Source organism: Physeter macrocephalus, chromosome 17, assembly GCF_002837175.3.
Source record: "Physeter macrocephalus isolate SW-GA chromosome 17, ASM283717v5, whole genome shotgun sequence".
NCBI lineage: Eukaryota > Metazoa > Chordata > Mammalia > Artiodactyla > Physeteridae > Physeter > Physeter macrocephalus.
In genome coordinates this window covers 55,027,817-55,050,456 of record NC_041230.1, presented here as the reverse complement: position 1 = coordinate 55,050,456, position 22,640 = coordinate 55,027,817, and the positions used below count along the sequence as shown (strand labels likewise).

The 22,640-nt window shown below is 51.1% G+C and overlaps 1 protein-coding gene and 1 pseudogene across 1 annotated transcript; both read left to right on the top strand.

Annotated features, from left to right (window-relative positions):
- The first annotated feature begins 6 nt into the window (after positions 1-6).
- Positions 7-7,629, top strand: LOC114484011 (ankyrin repeat domain containing 11). Its single transcript, XM_028477551.2, has 6 exons — positions 7-687; positions 2,924-3,022; positions 3,094-3,237; positions 4,562-4,654; positions 4,833-4,907; positions 6,688-7,629. The coding sequence occupies exons 1-6, from the start codon at positions 229-231 to the stop codon at positions 6,871-6,873; spliced, it is 1,056 nt and encodes a 351-aa protein (XP_028333352.2). The 5' UTR covers positions 7-228; the 3' UTR covers positions 6,874-7,629.
- Positions 7,630-12,725: 5,096 nt separating this feature from the next.
- On the top strand, positions 12,726-14,002 carry LOC102977324 (40S ribosomal protein S6-like; annotated as a pseudogene).
- Positions 14,003-22,640: the final 8,638 nt, after the last annotated feature.

The following is a 22,640-nucleotide window of genomic DNA, read 5'->3' as shown; positions in this document are numbered from 1 at the left end:
GGGGACGAGCAGGCCGGGGGCCCCGAGCCCTCGGCCACGCCCCACCGTGCTCCCGACGCCCCCGGGGACGGCTCGGCCCAGGCCCGCGCGGCGGATGGCGCCGGCCCCCGGGACAGCGCCGGGCTCGAGGGGCCTCCGGACGGCGTCCAGCCTGAAGCCCCCGAACCGGAACCCAAGCCGACAGCCGAAGCCCCAAAGGCGCCCAAGGTGGAGGAGGTCCCCCAGCGCATGACGAGGACCCGGGCCCAGATGCTGGCCAACCAGCACAAGCAGAGCTCGCCGCCCAGCGAGAAGGAGCCTGCGGCCGCGCCCACCCCCAGGGCCAAGGGCCGCGGCTCTGAGGATGACGACCCCCAGGCCCAGCACCCGCGCAAACGCCGCTTCCAGCGCTCCAGCCAGCAGCTGGCCCAGCAGATGCACACGTCCACACGTCAGACGCGGGAGGTGATCCAGCAGACGCTGGCTGCCATCGTGGACGCCATCAAGCTGGACGACATCGAGCCTTACCACAGCGACAGGTCCAACCCGTACTTCGAGTACCTGCAGATCAGGAAGAAGATCGAGGAGAAGCGCAAGATCCTCTGCTACATCAGCCCGCAGGCGCCCCAGTGCTACGCCGAGTACGTCACCTACACCGGCTCCTACCTCTTGGACGGCAAGCCGCTCAGCAAGCTGCACATCCCCGTGGTGAGTGCCTGCCCGGGGTGGGGGTGGGGGTGGGGGGCGCCCCCCAGGCCCCGCTGTGCCGTCCTCCCTGTCAGTCCCCGTCTGCCTCGTGTCGGCTCCCACCCAGTCCGCGTGCTTGGACCTCCACTGACCCAGGCTCCACCCACGTGGGACACGCCTGGCCCCCTCTCCGGTTCAGTGCCCCCTCCACCCCTTTCAACAGCCCGAGGGCTCCCCAGACTCCAGCCCTGGCCCCCAGCGGCCCCACGGTGCCAACCCAAGGCCAGAGCCCAGTCCTTTACCCCCAGAGGCCTGAGGGCACCTCTCCTGCTCTGAGCTCCTGCCTCCTCAGAGCAGGTCCTTCCTTGGGTTTCCGGGCTTCCCCACCTGCCCAGTCAGGCCCGCGCCCCACCTCTCGGCCGTCTGTTCGCACGCCCCCTCCCCTGGGTGCTTCGCCCCACGTCTGTGCAGATGGGACCTGTCCGAGCCCCACCGTGCACGCCCCACCCCCTCTTCACGCCCAGACACGGGCCGTTGGCAGGTCCTGTTATGCGAGGCCGCGCCGGGAGCGCGCATCCTCCACGTGCTGCTGCCCCGCCGCCCCCCACCCCCGGGCAGCAGGCACAGGCGTCGAGGCCGGTAAAGCTGATCTCGTCCACCTGTGCTCAGTGGTAGCCAGAGCCGCCCAGGCCCCGGTCCCCAGCCTTCGCGATGCTCCCCAGCCTTCGCGATGCTCCCCAGGTGCTGCCCATCCACACCCGTGTGGCCGACTTGCCTCATTTTTTGACCAGCCCACCCCACCCCCACCCCCACCCCCACCCCCGTGAGGAAAAGCCCAGCTTTCTGCTTGTTCTGTCTCTCGGGCCTGGGAGAAGCCCCCGTGACGGCTGTCAGTGCTGCACGGGACGGGCCCCCCTCCGTGGGGCTACGGCACACGCGTGGGACCTGCTGTCAGACCTCGGCCGGCGCTGCCTGTTCCCAGGCAGGAAGTGGAGCCGAGAGGGGGAGCCCGAGGCGCTGGATTCAGGGGAACCTGGCCTGGGATCCCTGGTCAGTGAGACTTTTTTGCTGTTTGGTTTCAGTAACTAAAATTTAGACAAACAGCACCGTGGCCGCCGTAGAACATTTGGAAACTAGAGAGAAAGCTGTGCTCCTGCCTCCCCCTGGACCCCCGCCACCCGAGTTCACCCCGCAGCAGCCTGTGCGTCTCCTGGAGCTCAGCCCTTTCTAGCAGCGGGCTCCGGTTCACAGCCTGTCGCCCCGCAGCCAGGCCCAGCCTGTTGGGGGTGAGGGCAGGCCTCCTTCCCACAGCCTCCGCAGCCGGGGAGGGTGAAACGGAGGTGACCTCACACCCACAACAGCCCCAAGCAAGACCCCTGTGCAGAGAGCACCGCAGGCGCCCCAGAGGCAAGGGGAGGCCGGCGCCCTGGGCCCCGGGGGCGTGATGGGCAGGACGTGCTGCCAGAGGGACCCGGCTGGGTGGTCTCATCTCGGGTTTTGAGAATTTTAGACCGAAAGTTGGAAGAGAGCATGTACCTACCTTGAGCTTGGGCCTCGAAGTCCAGCCCCTCAGAGGGTCTTGTCTGTGGCGGCCACCGTACCGTGGGCTCTTGTATTCCTCCCCTCCAGCCCACGCTCGTGGCCACACGAGCCACCGCGCCCTACTTGGCCTCGGCCGCCAGGGGCTCCCCGGCAGCCCCCTGGTTCCTGGCCCCACGAGAGGCTCCAGCCCACCTGGTGCTGCTGGGACACGTGACGCGTTTCCTGTGTGTTTCGGAAGCACCGGCTGCTTCTCCCGGGGTTCAAGGGTGGTCTCCGGCATCTGGGGGTGGCGCCCGGGCGAGCCCTCCCCCTCGCCGACGCCCTGGGAAGACGGGCGGGCCCAGTTGTCCTGTTCGTATGGCCTCTGGGCAGCTGTGTCCCAGTGGGTCTCACGGTTACTCAGGGTGCGTGAAGCCCGCGGTAAACGGAGGACACCCTGCTCCTCCTCCGTCCCCTCTGGGCTGCGCCAGGGCCGCGGTGCAGGTGCCCTCCGTTCTTAGCTTCCCTCGCCTCCCCCACCTCTGCCGGTCCCTCCCGTCCCGCCCTCCCCCCAGCCACACGCGGGGCGAGCGCTCACTCACCTCCTCTTGGGGACAGGCATCGCCTAGCGCGTCCGCGTCTCCGCGGGACCGTGGTCTCCGGGGTGACTCCTGCGAGTGGGCGGCTGGGGTGATTCGCGGCTCCCGCTGACCCCTGTCTCCCCCTGTGACTGCAGATCGCGCCCCCTCCCTCCCTGGCGGAGCCCCTGAAGGAGCTGTTCAAGCAGCAGGAGGCCGTGCGTGGGAAGCTGCGCCTGCAGCACAGCATCGAGCGGGTAAGCGGGCAGCCGCGGGCCCAGGGCGCCCGGCCCGGGTGGGTCTCAGCTCACCAGCCCCTGTCCTCCAGGAAAAGCTGATCGTCTCCTGCGAACAGGAGATCCTGCGGGTTCACTGCCGGGCGGCGAGGACCATCGCAAACCAGGCGGTGCCCTTCAGCGCCTGCACCATGCTGCTGGACTCGGAGGTGTACAACATGCCGCTCGAGAGCCAGGTGGGGGCCGGGGCGGGGGGGCCGGGGGGGGGGCGTGCCCCCGCCGGGTGACGACGGGCTGGGCCTCTACCGAGAGTTCCCCCGAAACTCACGTGCGATCTGCGCGCGGCAGCCGGAGCTGCTGCGCCAGGGCTCCCTCAGCGAAGGCCCCAGAGAGGCTGTGAGGCTGGGGGCCGCAGTGCTGCTGTCCCCGACGGGCATGCCGTCCCGGGGCGCGCCCATCGGCTGAAACACACGTCTGTCCGCTCCAGGGTCCAGCCCGCCGCCCCCAGGGCTGTGTTTGTCCCATGAGGTCACACCCTTCCCCAGCCGACCCCCTGTGCCAGTGGTACCTGTGCCCCTAAGGGCCCCACCCCGTCCGCTGACACACGGGAGATCTAAAATGTGCAGAAAGCAAGTCGATTCCTGTCCTCCCTGATGTTCTCTCCTCCCCCGCAGCCACTGTGACTCTCGGTCCAGAGTGTGTCATTGTGGGCCTGGGCCAGGCCTCGGTGCTGGCCCCTAGTGACCCCAGGCCCACAGGTGGATCACATGGACCCCTGGGTGTCTGAGCAGCATCCCCAGGTTGGCCGCGTGGTGACGTACGGTGGTTCAGTTAAACCTTATTTCTTTCCAGTGTGTTAAAGAGTCCTGACACGTAACCTTTAAGGATACGTCTTTAAAAGTTCCTACGTTTAACATAGACAGCGACGAGTTTTCCCTAAAGGAAAAACATTTGTCCACAAAGTACTTTAGGGATTGGGTGGAAGTTTTGCTTTTTTGCTTTTTGCATCTGAAAGAATACTCCAATAAAGATGTTAAAAAAAAAAAAAAAAGAATCTGCTCACCTTCAAGGGATTGCTGGGTTTCCTCTGAATGCCAAGGAGACAGGACTCCCAGGCTGCAGCCTCCTCCCCTCAAGCCCCTTTGTAGTGGGGCCTGGGGGAAGCAGGTGGCCGCGTGTGGCAGGGCGAGAGAGAGACTTTTCCTGCCCCGAGACCCGGGAGGCCCTGCAGACCCAGCCGGCAGGAGCCTGTGGGGACCTCCTGCTCCCGAGGCTGCCCTGCTCGTAACCACAGTCCACTGTGGGCGGCCTGCAGCCACCTCGCAGACGTCCTTTCAAAGAAAACGTCACTGCTGCTTTTTACCCTCGCCGGCTCGCCCTGGGGCCTCCCCAGGAGACAGAGGGGAGCCTGAGGGCGCCGCCGGGGTCCCGAGTCGCGAGTCGCGGTGGGGGAGGGAGGGCCCTGCCGGTTGGCCCCTGACCGGGGGACACGGGGCCTGAGTGACGCGCCAGGCAGGCCCACCCTTCCGGACGCCCACACGCGCTTCACTCTCCCGACAGGGTGATGAGAACAAGTCGGTGCGAGATCGGTTCAACGCCCGCCAGTTCATCTCCTGGCTGCAGGACGTGGACGACAAGTACGACCGCATGAAGGTGAGCCGCGGCCCGGAGGCGGCGGGGGCGTGGCCAGGGCTCTTCGGGGCGGGGCCGGCGGGGCCGCGCCCGCGCCCGGAGGAGGCAGCCTCAGACCCGCCCCGAGCCCGGCCGGCGGCGGGGGAGCCCAGGCCTCCCGCCCACGTGTTGCCTCTTAGAGTGTCTTCCTCCTGTCCAGGTGTGCGGGGAGCAGCTCCTGTCACCGGCTGGCGGTCAGACCTCTGTGGGACCCCGCCTTGAGCCCTCCTCAAAGGTCACAGCGCCCACCCATCACCCCTGCCCTGGCTGTGCCGACCAGTGCAGCGGGCAGAGGGCGGGGGGGGGGGGGAGCTAGAGAGAGATAGCAAGTAAGAAGCGAGTCCTTGTCTGCAGGTGCGGGGCTTGCCCCCGGGGTCCCCCGTGAAGGCTGACCGGCAGTGACGTGCCCGTTACAGAATTAACACCTAGAAGCCGGCACCACCGGGAAGGCCCAGGAGGCAGGGCCTGCTGCGTGGAGCTGCTGGAGGCGAGACCCAGGCTCACCCCTTGCCTCAGGGACCCTGCCTCCGGCCCTGCGGCAGTGCACCCAGAGGGGCGGCCGGGAGGCCAGAGGCCAGAGCAGAGAGGAACCAGCCTACAGGGCGTGCAGGCCCCGCTGAGGCCGGGCCCAGGCCGCGTTTCTAACGAGCTCCAAGGTGCCCGTTCGGGGGCCCCACGGTCACTCCTCCGACCACCAGCCAGCCTGAGGGAGCTGCACGGGAAACTTCCCTATAGACCGAAGTACAGTTAGATCTGGTACATTACAAAGACAACGTAAGCCTCGTTTCCTTAATGTGCCAAGAGCTTACAAACCCATGAGAAAAGCAGACGGATAGAGAAAGGAATTGGTGAAGTACGGAGAGTGCAGGACCACGGAACGGCCACCCGCGTGGCCACTGGTCTCAGAGCACAGGGCGGACGAGGTCCTATTCAGGACACAGGCTGCCCTCCCTCAGTTCCTGCAGCCCTGGGACAGCTCTCCCTGGAACAACTCTCCGGACATGCTGGTCATGTTTCACGGGATTTAGTCACTGAAAACTCAGGGGTACGTGGGGGAACGTACAGTTCAGTACAGTGGAAACCCAGCGGCCCATCAAGATTTAGTCAAGAGAGGGAAACACTATGTAACAAACAAACACTTTAAATTAGGTGAAAGCCGCCGGACTCCTGAGGGTGTCGGAGCTGTCACGCTTGTTGTTACGGTCTCCCGGAGGGTGACGAGTGCCCAGGCATGCCGAGGGGGACACGGGGCCGCTGGAGCACGTGGGGTTGTTTCCAGAACCCTTTTTTTAACTGAACTATTTTAAGCAAATCAGAAATGGTGATACGTGGCCCTACAGGCTTGTGTGCACATCTAAGAGAATAAGATGGTCTTCCTGCACGCACTGTCACGCCGTTAACTCTGCTCACCTGAAGTCTGGTCTTCCACTCGCTGTGCCCTGTGTCGCCCGCCTTGTACCCCAAACAAACACTGCCCACCCCCCACCCCCACACCATGTGCTGTTGGTAACCCAGGTACCGTCATTATTTCAGTCTCAACATTCTCCCTTCTTACCACGAAACAGAGTACACCTTTAGTAGCATAACTGTTTGTTTATCTTACTTAGTACCCGCTTAAGAGTAAACACGTGAACATTAATTTTTAAAAACTAAGTGCATTTCTAAAAGGCATAGTTTCCACTGTGAATGCAGATGAAGCCCACGTCACCAGCCATAAATAAGATAAATGGAAAATGAAAACAGAAGAGCAAAGCTATTATAAATTCCGACTAGAGGCTGTGGTGAAACCCCCAGGGTGGGGGCACAGAGCAGGGATGATGGACAGACCCCCGCGTGGTCAGCAGGGCCACTCACCGCGCAGGACGAGACCCAGACGCGAGAGGTCGTCCTGAGGCCAGAGCGCGAACGGGTCCCCCGCCCCGACCTCCCGGGAGGCGCTGCGGCCGGGGGAGTGGGTGCGGGGGGCGGCCGGGGTCTTGCCTCCCCTCCCCTCACCTGCTGCGTTTCCCGCCTAGACGTGTCTCCTGATGCGGCAGCAGCACGAGGCCGCGGCCCTCAACGCTGTGCAGAGGATGGAGTGGCAGCTGAAGGTGCAGGAGCTGGACCCCGCCGGGCACAAGTCCCTGTGTGTGAACGAGGTGCCGTCCTTCTACGTGCCCATGGTCGACGTCAACGATGACTTCGTGCTCCTTCCGGCCTGACGCGGTGGGACGGCTGCCCGGGTCACAGGCGAGCCCCCCCAGTCCGCCGCCGAGTCCGGGCGGTGGAAGGAGACCATGTCCCCGGTGGGGACACCCAGGGAGAAGCCCGCGCTGGGCCCCTGGCACGCGGCTCTCTTAACACCCGCCGCCGCGGGAGGACGAGGGGCCGGGCACGCGGGCACGGACACGGCGGCCTCAGGCTCTTTCCGGCGGCTGCACGGGCACCTCAGGAGCTGCAGGACGGAGAGCGTTTTTTAAACTCCTTGTTCCATTTCTGATCGACTAAAGAGAATAAAATTAAGGCGTCCACCCCTCACCAACAGCGGCCTCCGGGTCGGAGGGTGGGGAGAGCTTCGGGCCGGCTGCCGTCCTGTCGCCACGAAGCTGCCAACGGTGCCGGCCCGAGACCTGGGCTCGGACGCCGGGCCGGGTGAGGGCCTGGCTGCGCCGCCCGCCCGCCTCACAGGGACACGCAGGCAGGACTCCGGGTTGTGTTTTTAATGGAGTCAAATCCACGTGGTTTGTATATTTTTTCCTTTAATCTTGGGCATTTTGTTTCTCTTTCTGAGAACATAACTTGAAACACTACAGAGCCAATAATCATATAAAAAGTGTACCCGTAAACGCTGTACAGTTTTATACACGTTCACAATGTACTTTTGCTGCCTTCTAGATAATTTATTTTGCAACACATTACTGCACAGTTGTAAATAACTTATGTACTGTAACATCACTTCAGTTATGTGTAAAGAAATAAATAAATTAATTAAATGCTCTTTGTACACGACAGGCCCCGCCCCTCAGGAGGGTGGACGCGGCTGTGAGGGGAGGGTTCCCGCCCTGGAACTCCCAGTGTCTTCCACTTTTTTCCTACCAAATGAGTAGCTTTTAATTTTGGAACAAATTATACTTCCCACCCGCCCCTTCCCTGGCCTCCACTCAACGAACGACTGGGGCTGCTGGCCGGGACGGCAGGGGTTGCCCAGAGGCTCTTTCCCAGGGCCCAGCAGAGCGGGCAGGGCACGCGCTGGGGCAGCAGGTCCCCTGGGTGGTGGCTGTGGAGGGACCACTGTCCCCGACACCCCGTGGGGCTGCCGCGTGGGAGTCCCGACGCGGGGCGCGTGTTCCGCCTGAAAACCAGCTCGGGGGGCAGGAGTCGGAGATCTGAGCCCAGCGCGACCTGGGGTCTGTGCTCCTCTCCAAGGAGGGCGCGCACGGGGCCGGGCCGGGGCCCCTTCTGAGCAGAGGCATCCGCCCCGCCCGCTCCAGCCACAGTTCCCGCCCGACGGCGGGCCCGAGCTGGGGGGCAAGGGGTGGAGGCTGCAGGGCCAGGCGGCGGGGGCTGGGGTGGCCCTAGCCCTTGCCCAAGTCCTAGGGCGCCTCGCTCCCTCCCCCGTGCTTCCTGTACCTGGCGGGGGCGGGAGCTGCAGGCGTGACCCCACTCGGGAGTGAGAGTCCAGCCCTGTGCCACCAGCGCGCCCCCCAGAGCAGCCCTGACGGTGCCCCAGACCGGCTGGAGGTGGTTTCCTCTTTCTGGGCTGCCTGGCCCGACCCAGGCTCTCGGCTTCCGCCTCAGAGACGCCCCGACTCTGCACTCCCTTGTGTGAATCCCCGCCCGACCGCCCCGTTGGTCCCTCGAGTGACCCTGGGGCGGGGCCAGAGCCTTCACTGCCCAGCGACTTTCTAAAGAGCGTGAATTAGCTCGCACCTGTTCATGTGGCACATCCTGGCGTCAGCAACTTCAGGCCACCCCGCAGAGACCCCGCACTCAGAGAGGTCCCGCCCGTCGTAGGTGCTGGTCCCGCTGCAGCAAGCGCGTCTGGAGGTGTGCCCCACGCTCTGGCGCGTCTACACCACGATGACACTGTGCCGTCACGACGTCCCTCTCCTGGCCGTGCGTGTAACTTCCTGCCATGAGAGACAATGGCACAGATGCTCTCGTCACATGGCTGTGCAGGGGGTGGGCCCCAGAGAACAAAAAGGAATTAGTATCCAGGATATAAATAGAGAACCCGTAAAACTCAACCCCCCCCCCACACACACACACCCACAAATGCAAAAATGGGCAAAGGACTTGATAGTCCTTTCTCCAAAGAAGATATACAAATGGTCAATAAGCACATGGACAAATGCTCAACGTGACTAATGACTAGGGAAACGCAGATGAGAACCACAGTGCGATACCCCCGACACCCACTAGGATGGCCGCTAACAGCAGCAGCAACAAGAGTAAACAACCAGCACTTGCTGAGGCTGTGGAGAATGTGGAACCCTTGTGCACGGCTGGTGGGGATGCAGAACGGTGCAGCAGCCGCTGTGGAGAACAGTGCGGAGGTTCATGGAGCACGCTTACCGTGTGATCCAGCAATCCCGCTTCCGGGTACGTACCCGGAGGAACCGAAACCAGGGTCTCCAAGACATCCCTGCACACCCACGTTCCCTGCAGCACTATTCGCAACGGCTAGAACATGGAACAAGCCCAGCTACCCACTGACAGATGAATGGATAAAGAAAAGGCAGCGTATATAGACACTGGTATTTTTTCAGCCTTTGTAAGGAATGAGGTACTTGATAGATGCTAGAGCGTGGATGAAACTTTACAAGGTTATGCTAAATGAAAGAAATACTGTACGATTCCAATTATATGAGGTACTCTGAGTAGTCAAAATCAGAGAGACAGAAAATATAACGGTGGTCACCTGGGCAGAGGGGAATGGGTGCTGAAATTCGGGCTTCGGAGGTCAGACCCGGGGAGAAAACTTGGGTTGATTGTGCGGAAACAGCCTGGGGGATGGGGCTGGAATCTGGTGCACCTGCAACTGAGGGTGTATGCGGAGGAAGCCTGGGCTGCCTTGGCGGCCGGGCACCATTGTTTGGGGGGTGCGTGAGAGGAGGAGCGGGACCTGCAACTGTAGCCTTTTCCCCTGCGTGTGTGACCGCAGAGAGCGGGACACCAACTGCACGGGCTCCAGGAGCGGTCGCGAGCCACCTCCACTCCCATCGCACACTCCGGGGGTGGCCTAAGCTGCCACCACTGTCGAGAAACCCAGGACAGGTCACCAGCCGCCGCATCCGCACACCCCTAGCAAGGGGATAACCACCAGCACACACCGAGGCAAGAGGTGACAGGCATCCATGCTAAAAACAGCCCTGGTGCCAAATACAGTACACCCACGAGAGCTACACAGGGATGCCCCCACATGTAAGCAGCCCTCCAAAACCACAGTAGATAACTGTTTCTCCTAAACACACGGAGTAAGAGAAATAAGAAGAGGAGGAACCACTCCCAGTTAGAAGACCAAGTGAATTCTGCTGAAAGAAACAACACAAACCTCTTCACTCCAACAGACACTGATTCAAAAAGGAAATTAAGGAAATAAGCAAGGCTATCGGGCACTTCCCTGGTGGCGCAGTGGTTAAGAATCTGCCTGCCAACGCAGGGGACACAGGTTCGAGCCCTGGTCTGGGAAGATCCCACATGCCGCGGAGCAGCTAAGCCCGTGCGCCACAACTACTGAGCCTGCGCTCTAGAGCCCGCGAGCCACAACTACTGAAGCCCGTGTGCCTAGAGCCCGTGCTCCGCAACAAGAGAAGCCACTGCAATGAGAAGCCCGCGCACTGCAACAAAGACCCAGTGCAGCCATAAATAAATAAATAAATTTTAAAAAATAAATAAAAGGCTATTGACAGAAATGCAGAGTACTATAAAAAAGAAACAAACTCTGAAGGGTACCAAAAAGAATTAGAAAACTCATTTGCAGAGACAAAAGCTGAGCTAAAGGCAATGAATAGCAGAATGAATAATGCAGAAGAATGAATAAGTGAAGGTAGAACAATGGAAATGAGGAAATGACCCAATCAGAAAAGCAGAGAAAGCCAAATGAAAAAAAAAAAAAAAAAAAAAAAGAAAGCAATACAAGAGGCCTATGGGAGATTATAAAGCATGCCAATCTACACATAATAGGGATTCCAGAATGGAAAGAAAGAGAAAGGGGCATCACAAATGTATCTGAAGAAATTATGGCTGAAAACTTTCCAAATCTAAAGAAGGAAACATCCAGGTAGAGGAAGCACAGAGGCTCCCAAACCAGGTAAACCCACATAAACCTACATGAAGACATATTATAATAAAAATGGCAAAAGTTAAAGATTAAGAGAGGATTCCAAAGGCAGCAAGAGAAAAACAAAGAGTTAGTGACAAGGGAACCCCCATTAGGCTATCAGCTGATTTCTCTACAGAAACATTGCGGGCCAGAAGGGAGTGGCAAGACAGAGTCAAAGTCCTGAAAGGGAAAAATCTGCAACCTAGGACATTCTACCCAGCAAGATTATCATTTAGAATAAAGGAGAGATAAAGATCCCTCAGACAAGCAAAAACTAAAAGAATACAGCAATACTAAACCTATCCTAAAGGAAATACTGAAAGGTCTTCTCTAAATAGAACAGAACTAAGAATCTATAGGAAAGAGAAGAATCACAATTGGAAAGGAAATCACTTAAATAAGCCAGTACACAAATTTTTTAAAAATCAAAAAATTTCTGTGAAAGTGAATGATAACCAGAATGAACAGCAAAGGCTGAACATGAAGATGTAAAAAGGGACATCAAATCATAAAATGTGGGGGGAGGATAGTAAGAAAATGTAGACTTTTTTTTCATTTCCTAGAATGTGTTTGAGCCTGTATGACTACCAGTCTAAGGCAAGTAGATACAGGAAGGGGTGAACGTACTTGAAAACCTGGGCAACCACAAATCAAAAACATACAATAGATTCACAAAAACCAAAAAGAAGAGGACATAAGTATAACACAAGAGAAAATCAGGGCTTCCCTGGTGGCACAGTGGTTGAGAGTCCGCCTGCCGATGCAGGGGGCGTGGGTTCGTGCCCCGGTCCGGGAAGATCCCACATGCCGCGGAGCCGCTGGCCCCGTGAGCCGTGGCCGCTGAGCCTGCGCGTCCGGAGCCGGCCCGCGTACCGCAAAAAAAAAAAAAAAAAAAAAAAAAGAGAGAAAATCATCGGGGAATTCCCTGGCGGTCCGGTGCTTAGGACTCTGAGCTCTCACTGCCAAGGGCCCGGGTTCAATCGCTGGTCGGGGGACTAAGATCCCGCAAGCCGCATGGCATGGCCCCCAAAAAATCATCAAACCACAAAAGGAGAAACAAGAAGTTGTCAATAATTACCTTAAAATGTCAATGGACTAAATGCTCCAATCAAAAGACACAGAGTGGCAGATTGGATAAAAAAGAAAAAAGAGGCTACAATGTGCTGCCTACAGGAGACCCACTTTAGGGCAAAGGACACACACAGATTGAAACTGAGGGGATGGAAAAACATATTTCATGCAAACAAATGACAAGAAAGTGGGGGTCGCAATACTCATATCAGACAAAATAGACTTCAAAACAAAAGCCATAAAAAAAGATAAAGAAGGACGCTATATAATGACAAAAGGATCAATACAAGGAGATATATGCACCTTCAACATATATGCACCTTACACAGGAGTACTCAAATATGTAAAACAAATAACAGACATAAAGAGAGAAAATGACAGGAATACAATAACAGTAGGAGGAGGAGACTTTAACACCCCATTCGGGGCCTCTGGACACAGAATCAGTACGGCAAGAGAGATCCCAAATGATACAACAGAACAGTAAGACTTAACTGACATTACACCCAAAACAACCAGAATACACATTCCTTTCAAGGGCACATGGCACATTATATAGGACTGACCACATACTAGGGCACAAAATAAGCCTCAACAAATTTCAGAGTAAAGAAATTATATCAAGCATCTTTTCTGACCACAATGGCATGAAACTAGAAATTAACCACAGAAGAAGAAATGAGAGCTCTTTTACGTGGTGCTCTGGATGCAGCTGGCCACTTCAGGGTGAAGCTGAACGTTTCTTTCCTGGCCACCGGCTGCCAGAAACACATTGAAGTGGATGACGAATGAAAACTTCGTACCTTTTATGAGAATCGTATGGCCAAAGAAGTTGCTGCTGACACTCTGGGTGAAGAATGGAAGGGTTATGTGGTCCGAATCAGTGGTGGGAATGACAAACAGGGTTTCCCCATAAAGCAGGGTGTCTTAAGCCATGGCCGCGTCCACCTGCTACTGAGTAAGGGACATCCCTGTTACAGACCAAGGAGAACTGGAGAAGGAATTCACACATCTGTACGGGGTTGCCCTGTGGATGCCAATCTGAGTGGTCTCAATTTGGTCTTCGTAAAAAAAAGGGAGAAAAATATTACTGGACTCACTGATACTACTGTGCCTCATCGCCTGGGACCCAAAAGAGCTAGCAGAGGGACTTCCCTGGTAGCTCAGCGGTTAAGGATCCGCCCGCCAGTGCAGGGGACCCAGGTTCGAGCCCTGGGCCAGGAAGATCCCACATGCTGCAGAGCAACTAAGCCCGTGCGCCACAACTACTGAGCCTGTGCTCTACAGCCCACGAGCCACAACTACTGAGCACGCGTACCTAGAGCCTGCAAGCCACAACTACTGAGCCTGTGCTCTAGCGCCCGCAAGCCACAACTACTGAGCCTGTGCTCTAGCGCCCGCAAGCCACAACTACTGCAACTACTGAAGCCCACACGCCTACAGCCCATGCTCTGCAACAAGAGAAGCCACCTCAATGAGAAGCCCACGCACCACAACGAAGAGTAGCCCCCCCTCGCCACAACTAGAGAAAGCCCGCGCGCAGCAACAAAGACCCAACGCAGCCAAAAAATCAATCAATCAATCAATCAATCAATAAAAAGAGCTAGCAGAATCTGCAAACTTTTCACTCTCTCTAAAGAAGATGATGTCCACCAGTATGTTGTGAGAAACCCCCTAAACAAAGGTAAGAAATCTAGGAAAAAAGCACACAAGATTCAGTGTCTTTTTACTCCATGTGTTCTGCAACACAAATGTCGGTGTATTGCTCTGAAGAAACAGCATTTTAGGAAAACGAAGGCAGAGACTGCAGAATATGCTAGACTTTTGGCCAAGAGAATGAAGAAGGCCAAAGAAAAATGCCAGGAACAGACGGTCAAGAGATGGAGGCTGTCCTCTCTGAGAGCTTCTACCTCTGAGTCCAGTCAAAAATGAGATGTTTGGACTTCCCTGGTGGCGCAGTGGTTAAGAATCCGCCTGCCAATGCAGGGGACACGGGTTTGAGCCCTGGTCCAGGAAGATCCCACATGCCGCGGAGCAACTAAGCCCATGCACCACAACTACTGAGCCTGCGCTCTAGAGCCCACGAGCCACAACTGCTGAGCCCACATGCCGTAACTACTGAAGCCCGCATGCCTAGAGCCTGTGCTCTGCAACAAGAGAAGCCAACGCAATGAGAAGCCTGTGCACCGCAACGAAGAGTAGCCCCTGCTCACCACAACTAGAGAAAGCCTGTGCGCAGCAATGAAGACCCAACGCAGCCAAAGATAAAGTAAATAAATAAATTTATTTTTAAAAAATGAGATGTTCTAGGAGTTCACTGGTGGCGCAGTGGTAAAGAATCCGCCTTCCAATGCAGGGGATGTGGGTTCAATCCCTGGTCGGGGAACTAAGATCCCACATGCCACAGAGCAACTAAGCCCACATGCCACAACTACTAAGCCCACGTGCTCTGGAGCCTGTGCGCCACAACTAGAGAGCCCACACACCACAGCTACTGAGCCTGCGCATTCTGGAGCCCACGCGCCATGACTAGAGAACTCGCGTGCCAATAGAGAGAAGCCCGTGCGTTGCAACAAAGATCCTGCATGCCACAACCAAGACCTGATGCAGCCAAATAAATAAAATAAAAATTTAAAACAAGAAATAAAACTGAGAAAATATTCATTATCTAACATGAAACTAACCAAATTTTTTTTAAAATGAGATGTTCTAACAAATAAGATCAGACATTAGAAAAAAAAAAAGAGGGGGCTTCCCTGGTGGCGCAGTGGTGGAGAGTCTGCCTGCCAATGCAGGGGACACGGGTTCGAGCCCTGGTCTGGGGGATCCCACATGCCGCAGAGCAACTAGGTCCGTGAGCCACAACTACTGAGCCTGCGCATCTGGAGCCTGTCCTCTGCAACAAGAGAGGCCGCGATAGTGAGAGGCCCGTGCACCGCGATGAAGAGTGGCCCCCGCTTGCCCCAACTAGAGAAAGTCCTCGCACAGAAACAAAGACCCAACACAGCCAAAAATAAATAAATTAATTTAAAAAAAAGAAAAAAAAAAGAAATGGGGAAAAAAACGATAACAACATGCTACTAAAAAACCAACGGGTCAATGATGAAATCAAAGAGGAAATGTAAAAATACCTTGAAAAAATGAAAATACAACCATACGAAAAAAAAGAGAAGAAAACAGAACCATCAAAAGCTATGGGAGGCAGCAAAAGCAGTTGTTATAGGGAAGTTCATAACACTACAGGGCTTCCTCTAAAAACAAGAAAAATCTCAAACAACCTAACCTACCACTTAAAAGAATTAGAAAAAGAAGAACAAGCAAAACCTAAATTCAGGAGAAGGAAGGAAATAATAAAGATCAGAGAAGAAAGAAAGAAAATAGAGATTTAAAAAATAGAAATAAATCAATAAAACCAAGAGTTGGTTCTTTGGAAGGATAAAGGCGATGGACAAACCTCTGGCCAGGCTCACCAAAAAGAAAAGAGAGAGAACCCAAATAGGAAAACATAACAACTGATGCCACAGAAATATAAAAAACCGTAAGGGAAACTACTATGAACAAGTGTATGCCAACCAATTCAACAACCTAGAAGAAATGGACAAGTTTCTAGAAACATACAGCCCACCAAAACTGTATCAGGAAGAAACAGATAATTTGAACAGACTGATCACTGGAAGTGAAACAGAATGTGTAATTTTAAAAAACTCCCTACAAACACAAGTCCAGGACCAGATGGCCTCACAGGTGAATTCTACCAAACACACAAAAAAGAACTTATACTGATCCTTCTAAAACTCTTCCCAAAAAAATGGAAGAGGAGGGAACACTCCCAAAGGTATGCTATGAAGCCACCATCACCCTGATAACAAAAGCAGACAAAGACACCACCAAAAACGAAAGTTACAGGCCAATATCTCTGAAGAATATAGATGCAAAAATTCTCAAAATATTAGCAAACCGAATCCAACAACACATAAAAAAGATCACACACCATGACCAAGTGTGGTTCATTCCAAGTTCACAAGGATGGTTCAACATATGGAAATCAATACGATACACCACATAAACAAAAACCACGTGATCATCTTGACAGATGCAGAAAAAGCGTTTAACAAGATTCAACATCCATTCATGATAAAAATTCTTACCAAAGTGGGTATAGAGGATCATATCTCAATATAATAAAAGCTATTTATGACAAACCCACAGCCAACATAATACTCAATGGTGAAAAGCTGAAAGCCCTCCCGCTAAAAATCTGGAACAAAACGAGGATGCCCAGTCTCACCTCTGCTATTTAACATAGGATTGGAGTCCTAGCCACAGCCATCAGACAAGAAAAAAGAAATAAAATGTAAACAAATTGGAAGGGAAGAGATAAAATTGTCATTATATGCAGATGATATGACACTATATATAGAAAACCCTAAAGACTCCACACAAAAACTACCAGAACTGATAAACGAATTCAGCAAGGTAGCAAGATGCAACATTAACACACAGAAATGGGTCACATTTCTGTACACCAGCAATGAAATATCAGAAAGGGAATTTAAATAAACAATACCTTTTTTTTTTTTTTTGGCTGCGCCACCTGGCATGCAGGATCTTAGTTCCCCAACAAGGGATTGAACCCGTGCCCCCTGCAGTGGAAGCATGGAGTCGTAACCACTGGGCTGCCAGGGAAGTCCAACAATACCTTTCAAAACTGCACCCCCCAAAATAAAATACTTAGGAATAAACCTGACCAAGGGGGTGAAAGACTCATACACTGAAAACGATAAAACACTAATAAAGGAAATTGAAGTTGATTCAAAGAAATGTAAAGGTATCCCATGCTCTTGGATTGGAAGAATTATCTTGTTAAAATGGCCATACTACCCAAAGCAATCTACAGATTTAATGTGATCCCTATCAAATTACCCATAACATTTTTCACAGAACTAGAATGAGTAATTCTAAAATTCACATGGAACCATAAAAGACCCAGAATTGCCAAAGCAATCCTGAAGGAACAAAGCAAGAGCCATATCCCTCTCAGACTTCAGACAATATTACAAAGCTACAGTAATCGAAACAGCATGGTACTGGCACAAAAATAGACATATGGATCAATGGAACAGAATATGGAGCCCAGAAATAAACCCACACACCTACGGTCAATTAATCTTCGACAAAGAAGGCAAGAATATACAATGGGAAAAAGACAGGCTCTTCAGCACGTGGTGCAGGTAAAGTTGGACAGCCGCATGTAAATCAGTGAAATCAGAACACACCCTCACACCATGCACAAATATAAACTCAAAATGGCTTAAAGACTTAAACATAAGACATGACACCATAAAACTCCTAGAAGAGATCACAGGCAAAACATTCTCTGACATAAATCATACTATTGTTTTCTTAGGTCAATCTCCCAAGGCAATAGAAATAAAAACAGAAATAAACAAATGAGACCTAATCAAACTTACAAGCTTTTGCACAGCAAAGGAAACGATAAACAGAATGAAAACACAACCTACAGAATGGGAGAAAATATTTGCACTTGATGCAACCGACAAGGCCTTAATTTCCAAAAGATACTAACAGCTCATACAACTCAACAACAACAACAAAAAACAAACCACCCAATCGCAAAAATAGGCAGAAGACCTAAATAGACATTTCTCCAAAGAAGAAATACAGATGGCCAATAGGCACATGAAAAGATGTTCAACATGGCTAATGATTAGAGAAACGCAAATCAAAACTACAATGAGGTACCACTTTCACACCGGTCAGAACGGCCATCATTAAAAAGTCTACAATAACAAATGCTGGAGAGGGTGTGGGGAAAAGGGAACCCCCCTGCACTGTTGGTGGGAATGTACATTGGTGCAGCCACTATGGAAAACAGTACGGAGGTTCCTCACAAAACTAAAAATAGAGTTGTCATAGGATCCAGCAATCCCACTCCTGGGCATATGTCCAGAGAAAACTATAATTTGAAAAGACACATGCACCCCAACGTTCACTGCAGCACTAGTTACAATAGCCAAGACACAGAAACAACCAAAAGGTCCACCGACAGATGAACGGAAAAGAAGATGTGGTACATATATACAATGGAATACTAGTCAGCCATAAAGAGGATGAAATAATGCCATCTGCATCAACATGGATGCAACTAGAGATTATCATACTAAGTGAAGTAGGTCAGAAAGAGAAAGACAAATACCATATGTCATCACTTATATGTGGAATCTAAAATATGACAAAAATGAACCTATCTATGAAACAGAAACAGAATCACGGACATAGAGAACAGACTGGTGTTTGCCAAGGGGGAGGGGCTGGGGGAGGGATGGAGTAGGAGGTTGGGGTGAGCAGATGTAAGCTTTTATATACAGACTGGATAGGCAACAAGGTCCTACTGTACAGCACAGAGAACTACATTCAATATCCTATGATAAACCATAATGGAAAATAATATATAAAAAAATAATATGTATGTGTATGTATAACTGAAACACTTTGCTGTAAAGCAGTTATTAACACAACACTGTAAATCAACTATACTTCAATTAAAATATACACACACATAAAGTGGAAAAAAAAAAGGAAGATCTGGGGAATAAAATGCCCATGAACACTCTTAAATGCTCTAACATACTTCTGGGGACAAAGAAGTCCATGCACACGTGCAGGTCTGTGTGCATGCGTAGGAAATAACCGAGAACATCCTATTTTCTCATTTTTGGTTAACCGTGAGGCCTTGTGGAAGCAGAAAGTAAAGGCCAAGGCAGACCTGTAACCTGCTGGGATACTGAAGAGCCTTTGGGTAAAGGGTAGATGACTTACTGGATCAAGGTTTTTAAGGAAATCTGTCTAATCATTAGCTGAGTAACAAGCTAAGAGCGCAGACTTCACAACCCACACACAACGGGGAGCTCAGACCTTACAGGATTAGCTCAGGAAAGTCACTAACCACAGCAGCCAGAGCAACCAACAACAGCAACAGCAGGAAGTCTGGGGAGTAGGAAACTGATTTCTTGAGTCACCACATTACGTTATTTAAAATGTCTACTTTGGGGACTTCCCTGGCGGTCCAGTGGTTAAGACTCCACACTTCCAGTGCAGGGGGCACGGGTTCGATCTCTGGTCAGGGAACTAAGATGCCACACAGCGCGGCCCCCCCCAAAAAAAGAGAAAAAAGAAAAAAGAAAATGTCTACTTTTGGAAAGAAAATTAGGAGACATGCAAAGAAACAAAGTACGACCCAGAAACTGGGGAACGTTTTTAAAAATCAACTAATAGGGGACTTCCCTCATGGAGCAGTGGTTAAGGATCCGCCTGCCAATGCAGGCGACACGGGTTCGAGGCCTGGTCCGGGAAGATCCCACATGCACCAGAGCAACTAAGCCCGTGCGCCACAGCTACTGAGCCTGCACTCTAGAGAGCCCGTGAGCCACAACTACTGAGCCCACATGCCACAACTACTGAAGCCTGCGTGCCTAGAGCCCGTGCTCCGCAACAAAAGAAGCCACCGCAATGAGAAGTCCGCACGCGGCAACAAACAGGAGCCCCCACTCGCTGCAACTAGAGAAAGCCCGCCCACAGCAACGAAGACCCAATGCAGCCAACAATAAATAAATAAATAAATAAATAATAAATAAATAAGTGTGTGTGTGTATGTATGTAAATTTATTTTTTTTTAAATCGACTAATAGGTACTATCTCTGAGTAGGCCCAGATGTTAAACATACTAGGTAAGTCAGTTTTCATAAATCATGTTCAAAGAACTAAATGAAATTATGTCTAAGGAGTTAATATGACAGAATGGTTCTCACCAAATAGAGAATACCAGTAAAGAAAAAAATTGTTTCAAAAAGAAAAAGGAAATTCCGTGGTTGAAAAGTACATCAAATGACTTGGAGTGGGCAGAAAACCAGCAAACTCGAAGATACGTCAATAGAGATGATCACATGTGAGGAATAGGGGAAAAAAACGAATGAAGGAAAGTGAACAGTTTTGGAGACCAGCAGGGTATGATCCAGGGTACCAATAATGCTTAAATGGAGTCCTAGAAAGAAAGAGAGAAACGGGAAGAAAGATGGTTAATTTTATGTCAGTTTGGCTAGGCCACAGTACACAGAATTTCCGTCAAATATTACTCTAGATGTTCTGTGAGGGTTTTTTTTAAGATGTGGTTAACATCTAAATCACTAGAAGTTGAGCAAAGCAGACTATCCTCCATATTATGGAGGTCACGTGAAGGCCTCATCCACTCATTTGAAGGCCTTAACAAAAAATGACTGATGTCCCCCAGTGAGGAGGGAATTCTGCCAGCCAGACTGCTTGAAGACTCAAAACGCAGCATCCCCTGGCCCTGGGCTCGGCCTGCCAGCCTAACCTGTGGATTTTGGACTTGCCAGCCTCCACAATCAGAGAAACTTAAGTCCTAACAATTGAGCTATCCATCCAGCTATATATCTTCTAATGATTCTGTTTCCTTGGAGAACCCTAATACACCAGACAAAGACAAAATCAGCTTTTATATGTACAAATAACTAAGGGAAATCATGTCTAAAGAATTAATATGACAGTTAAGAGAATAGTATCTCACCAAAGACAGGGTACCAATAAAGAGAGACAACAAAAATTTTTAAAGACACAAGGGGAAATGCCATAATTGAAAAGTACAAAAGCTAAATTTGAGTTGGTAGAAGAAAGAATCAGCAAATTTGGAGACAGGTCAATTAGTATGGTCTAATTTGAGGAAAAGAAAGAAAAACAGTAAAAATGAACAGAGCCTCAGAGACCTGCTGGTTGCTATCAAGTGTACCAACTTATGCATAGTGGGAATCCTAGATGGAGAGAAAAAACGGGGCAGAAAGAATATCTGAAGAAATAATGGCCAAAAGTTACCCAAATGTAATGAAAAACATTAATCTATCTCCAAGAAGCTCAATAAACTACAAGAAGATAAATTCAAAGAGCTCCACACCTAGATGCATCAGAATCTTATTGTCAAAAGCAAAAAACAAAGAATATTGAAAGTAGCAAGAGAAATCAGTTCAGGCCACCGGATGGACCCTCCGTAGGATTAACAGTTGACTTCTCGTCAGAAACAATGGAGGCCAGGGACTTCCCTGGAGGTCCAGCGGTTAAGATTTCACCTTCTAGTGCAGGGGGTGTGGGTTCGATCCCTGGTCGGCGAGGTAAGATCCCAAATGCCTCGCGGCCAAAAAACCAAAACGTAAAACAGAAGCAATATTGTAACAAATTCAATAAAGACTTCTTAAAAATAATGGTCCACGAAAAAAAAAAAAAAAAAAAAAGAAACCATGGAGGCTAGAAGACAGTGGGATGATGTCTTCAAGGTGCTGAAAGACTGTCAACCGGAATTCTCTACCTGGTGAAACCATCCTTCAAAAAATGAAGGAGAAAGTAGGACATTTCCAGATAAACAAAAACAGAGAACTTATTGCTAGCATATCTGCCCTTCAAGAAATACTAAAAAGAGCCCCTCAGGCTCAAATGAAAATCACTAAATAAAAAGTTGAATTCACATAAAGAAATAAAAAACACTGCTAAAGACAACTATACAGGTAAACAAAAGACAGTGTAAATGCATTTTTGTTTTAAACTCTGCTGTTTTATTTAAAAGACAACCACATAAAACAATAATTATACAACTGTTGATGTACTTACAATGTACAAAGATGTGACTCGTATGTATCTGCAGCACAAAGGTAGGAAGGAGAGAGCTATGCTGGAACGAAGTTTTTGGATACTACTGAAATTCCCTTACTGCTCAATTAAACTAGGTTATTTTCGTTAAGATGTTAATTGCAAGCCCCACACCAATTTTTTGAAAATATAGTAAAAGAAATGGGAATTTACATGGAATACTAGAAAATCCCTAACAAAACAAGGCAGCGGTGGAGGAACTGACAAAGAAAACAGACAACACAAAGAAAGAGCAAAATGTCAGAAGTCTTATCAGTAATTACTTTAAATGTACATGAATTAAACTCTCCAAATAAAAGGTAGAGAGTGACAGAATTGATTTAAAAAAAAATTATGACTCAACCATATGCTACCTACAAGAGACTCAGCAAAAACTGGCAGTCTGGAAAGGAGAACTAGACAGGCAACCGTCCTAGCTGGAGACTTCATTCCTCTCATTTTTCATAACGGCTGGAGTAAGTAGGCAGAAGATCAACGAGGAGACAGAGGACTTAACACCATAAACCAACTAGACATCTATAGAACACCCCACCCACAACAGCAAAGTCTATAGTCTTCTCAAGTGCACATGGAATGTGTTCCAGGAAGGACCATATGCTAGGCCATAAATCAAGGCTGTGTAAATTTAAAAGGACTGAGATAATATAATATAAAGTATGTTCTCCAACCACAATGGAATAAAATCAGAAATCAATAACAGGAGGGAATCTGGAAAATTCAAAACATATGTGGAAATTAGACATCACACTCATAAATATTCATAGAAGAAATTACAAGGGAAATTAGAAAATACTTGGAGGTAATTTGACAGAAAAAAAAATTGAGCTAATTCACCACATACTTAGCAAAAGAAGTATGTGG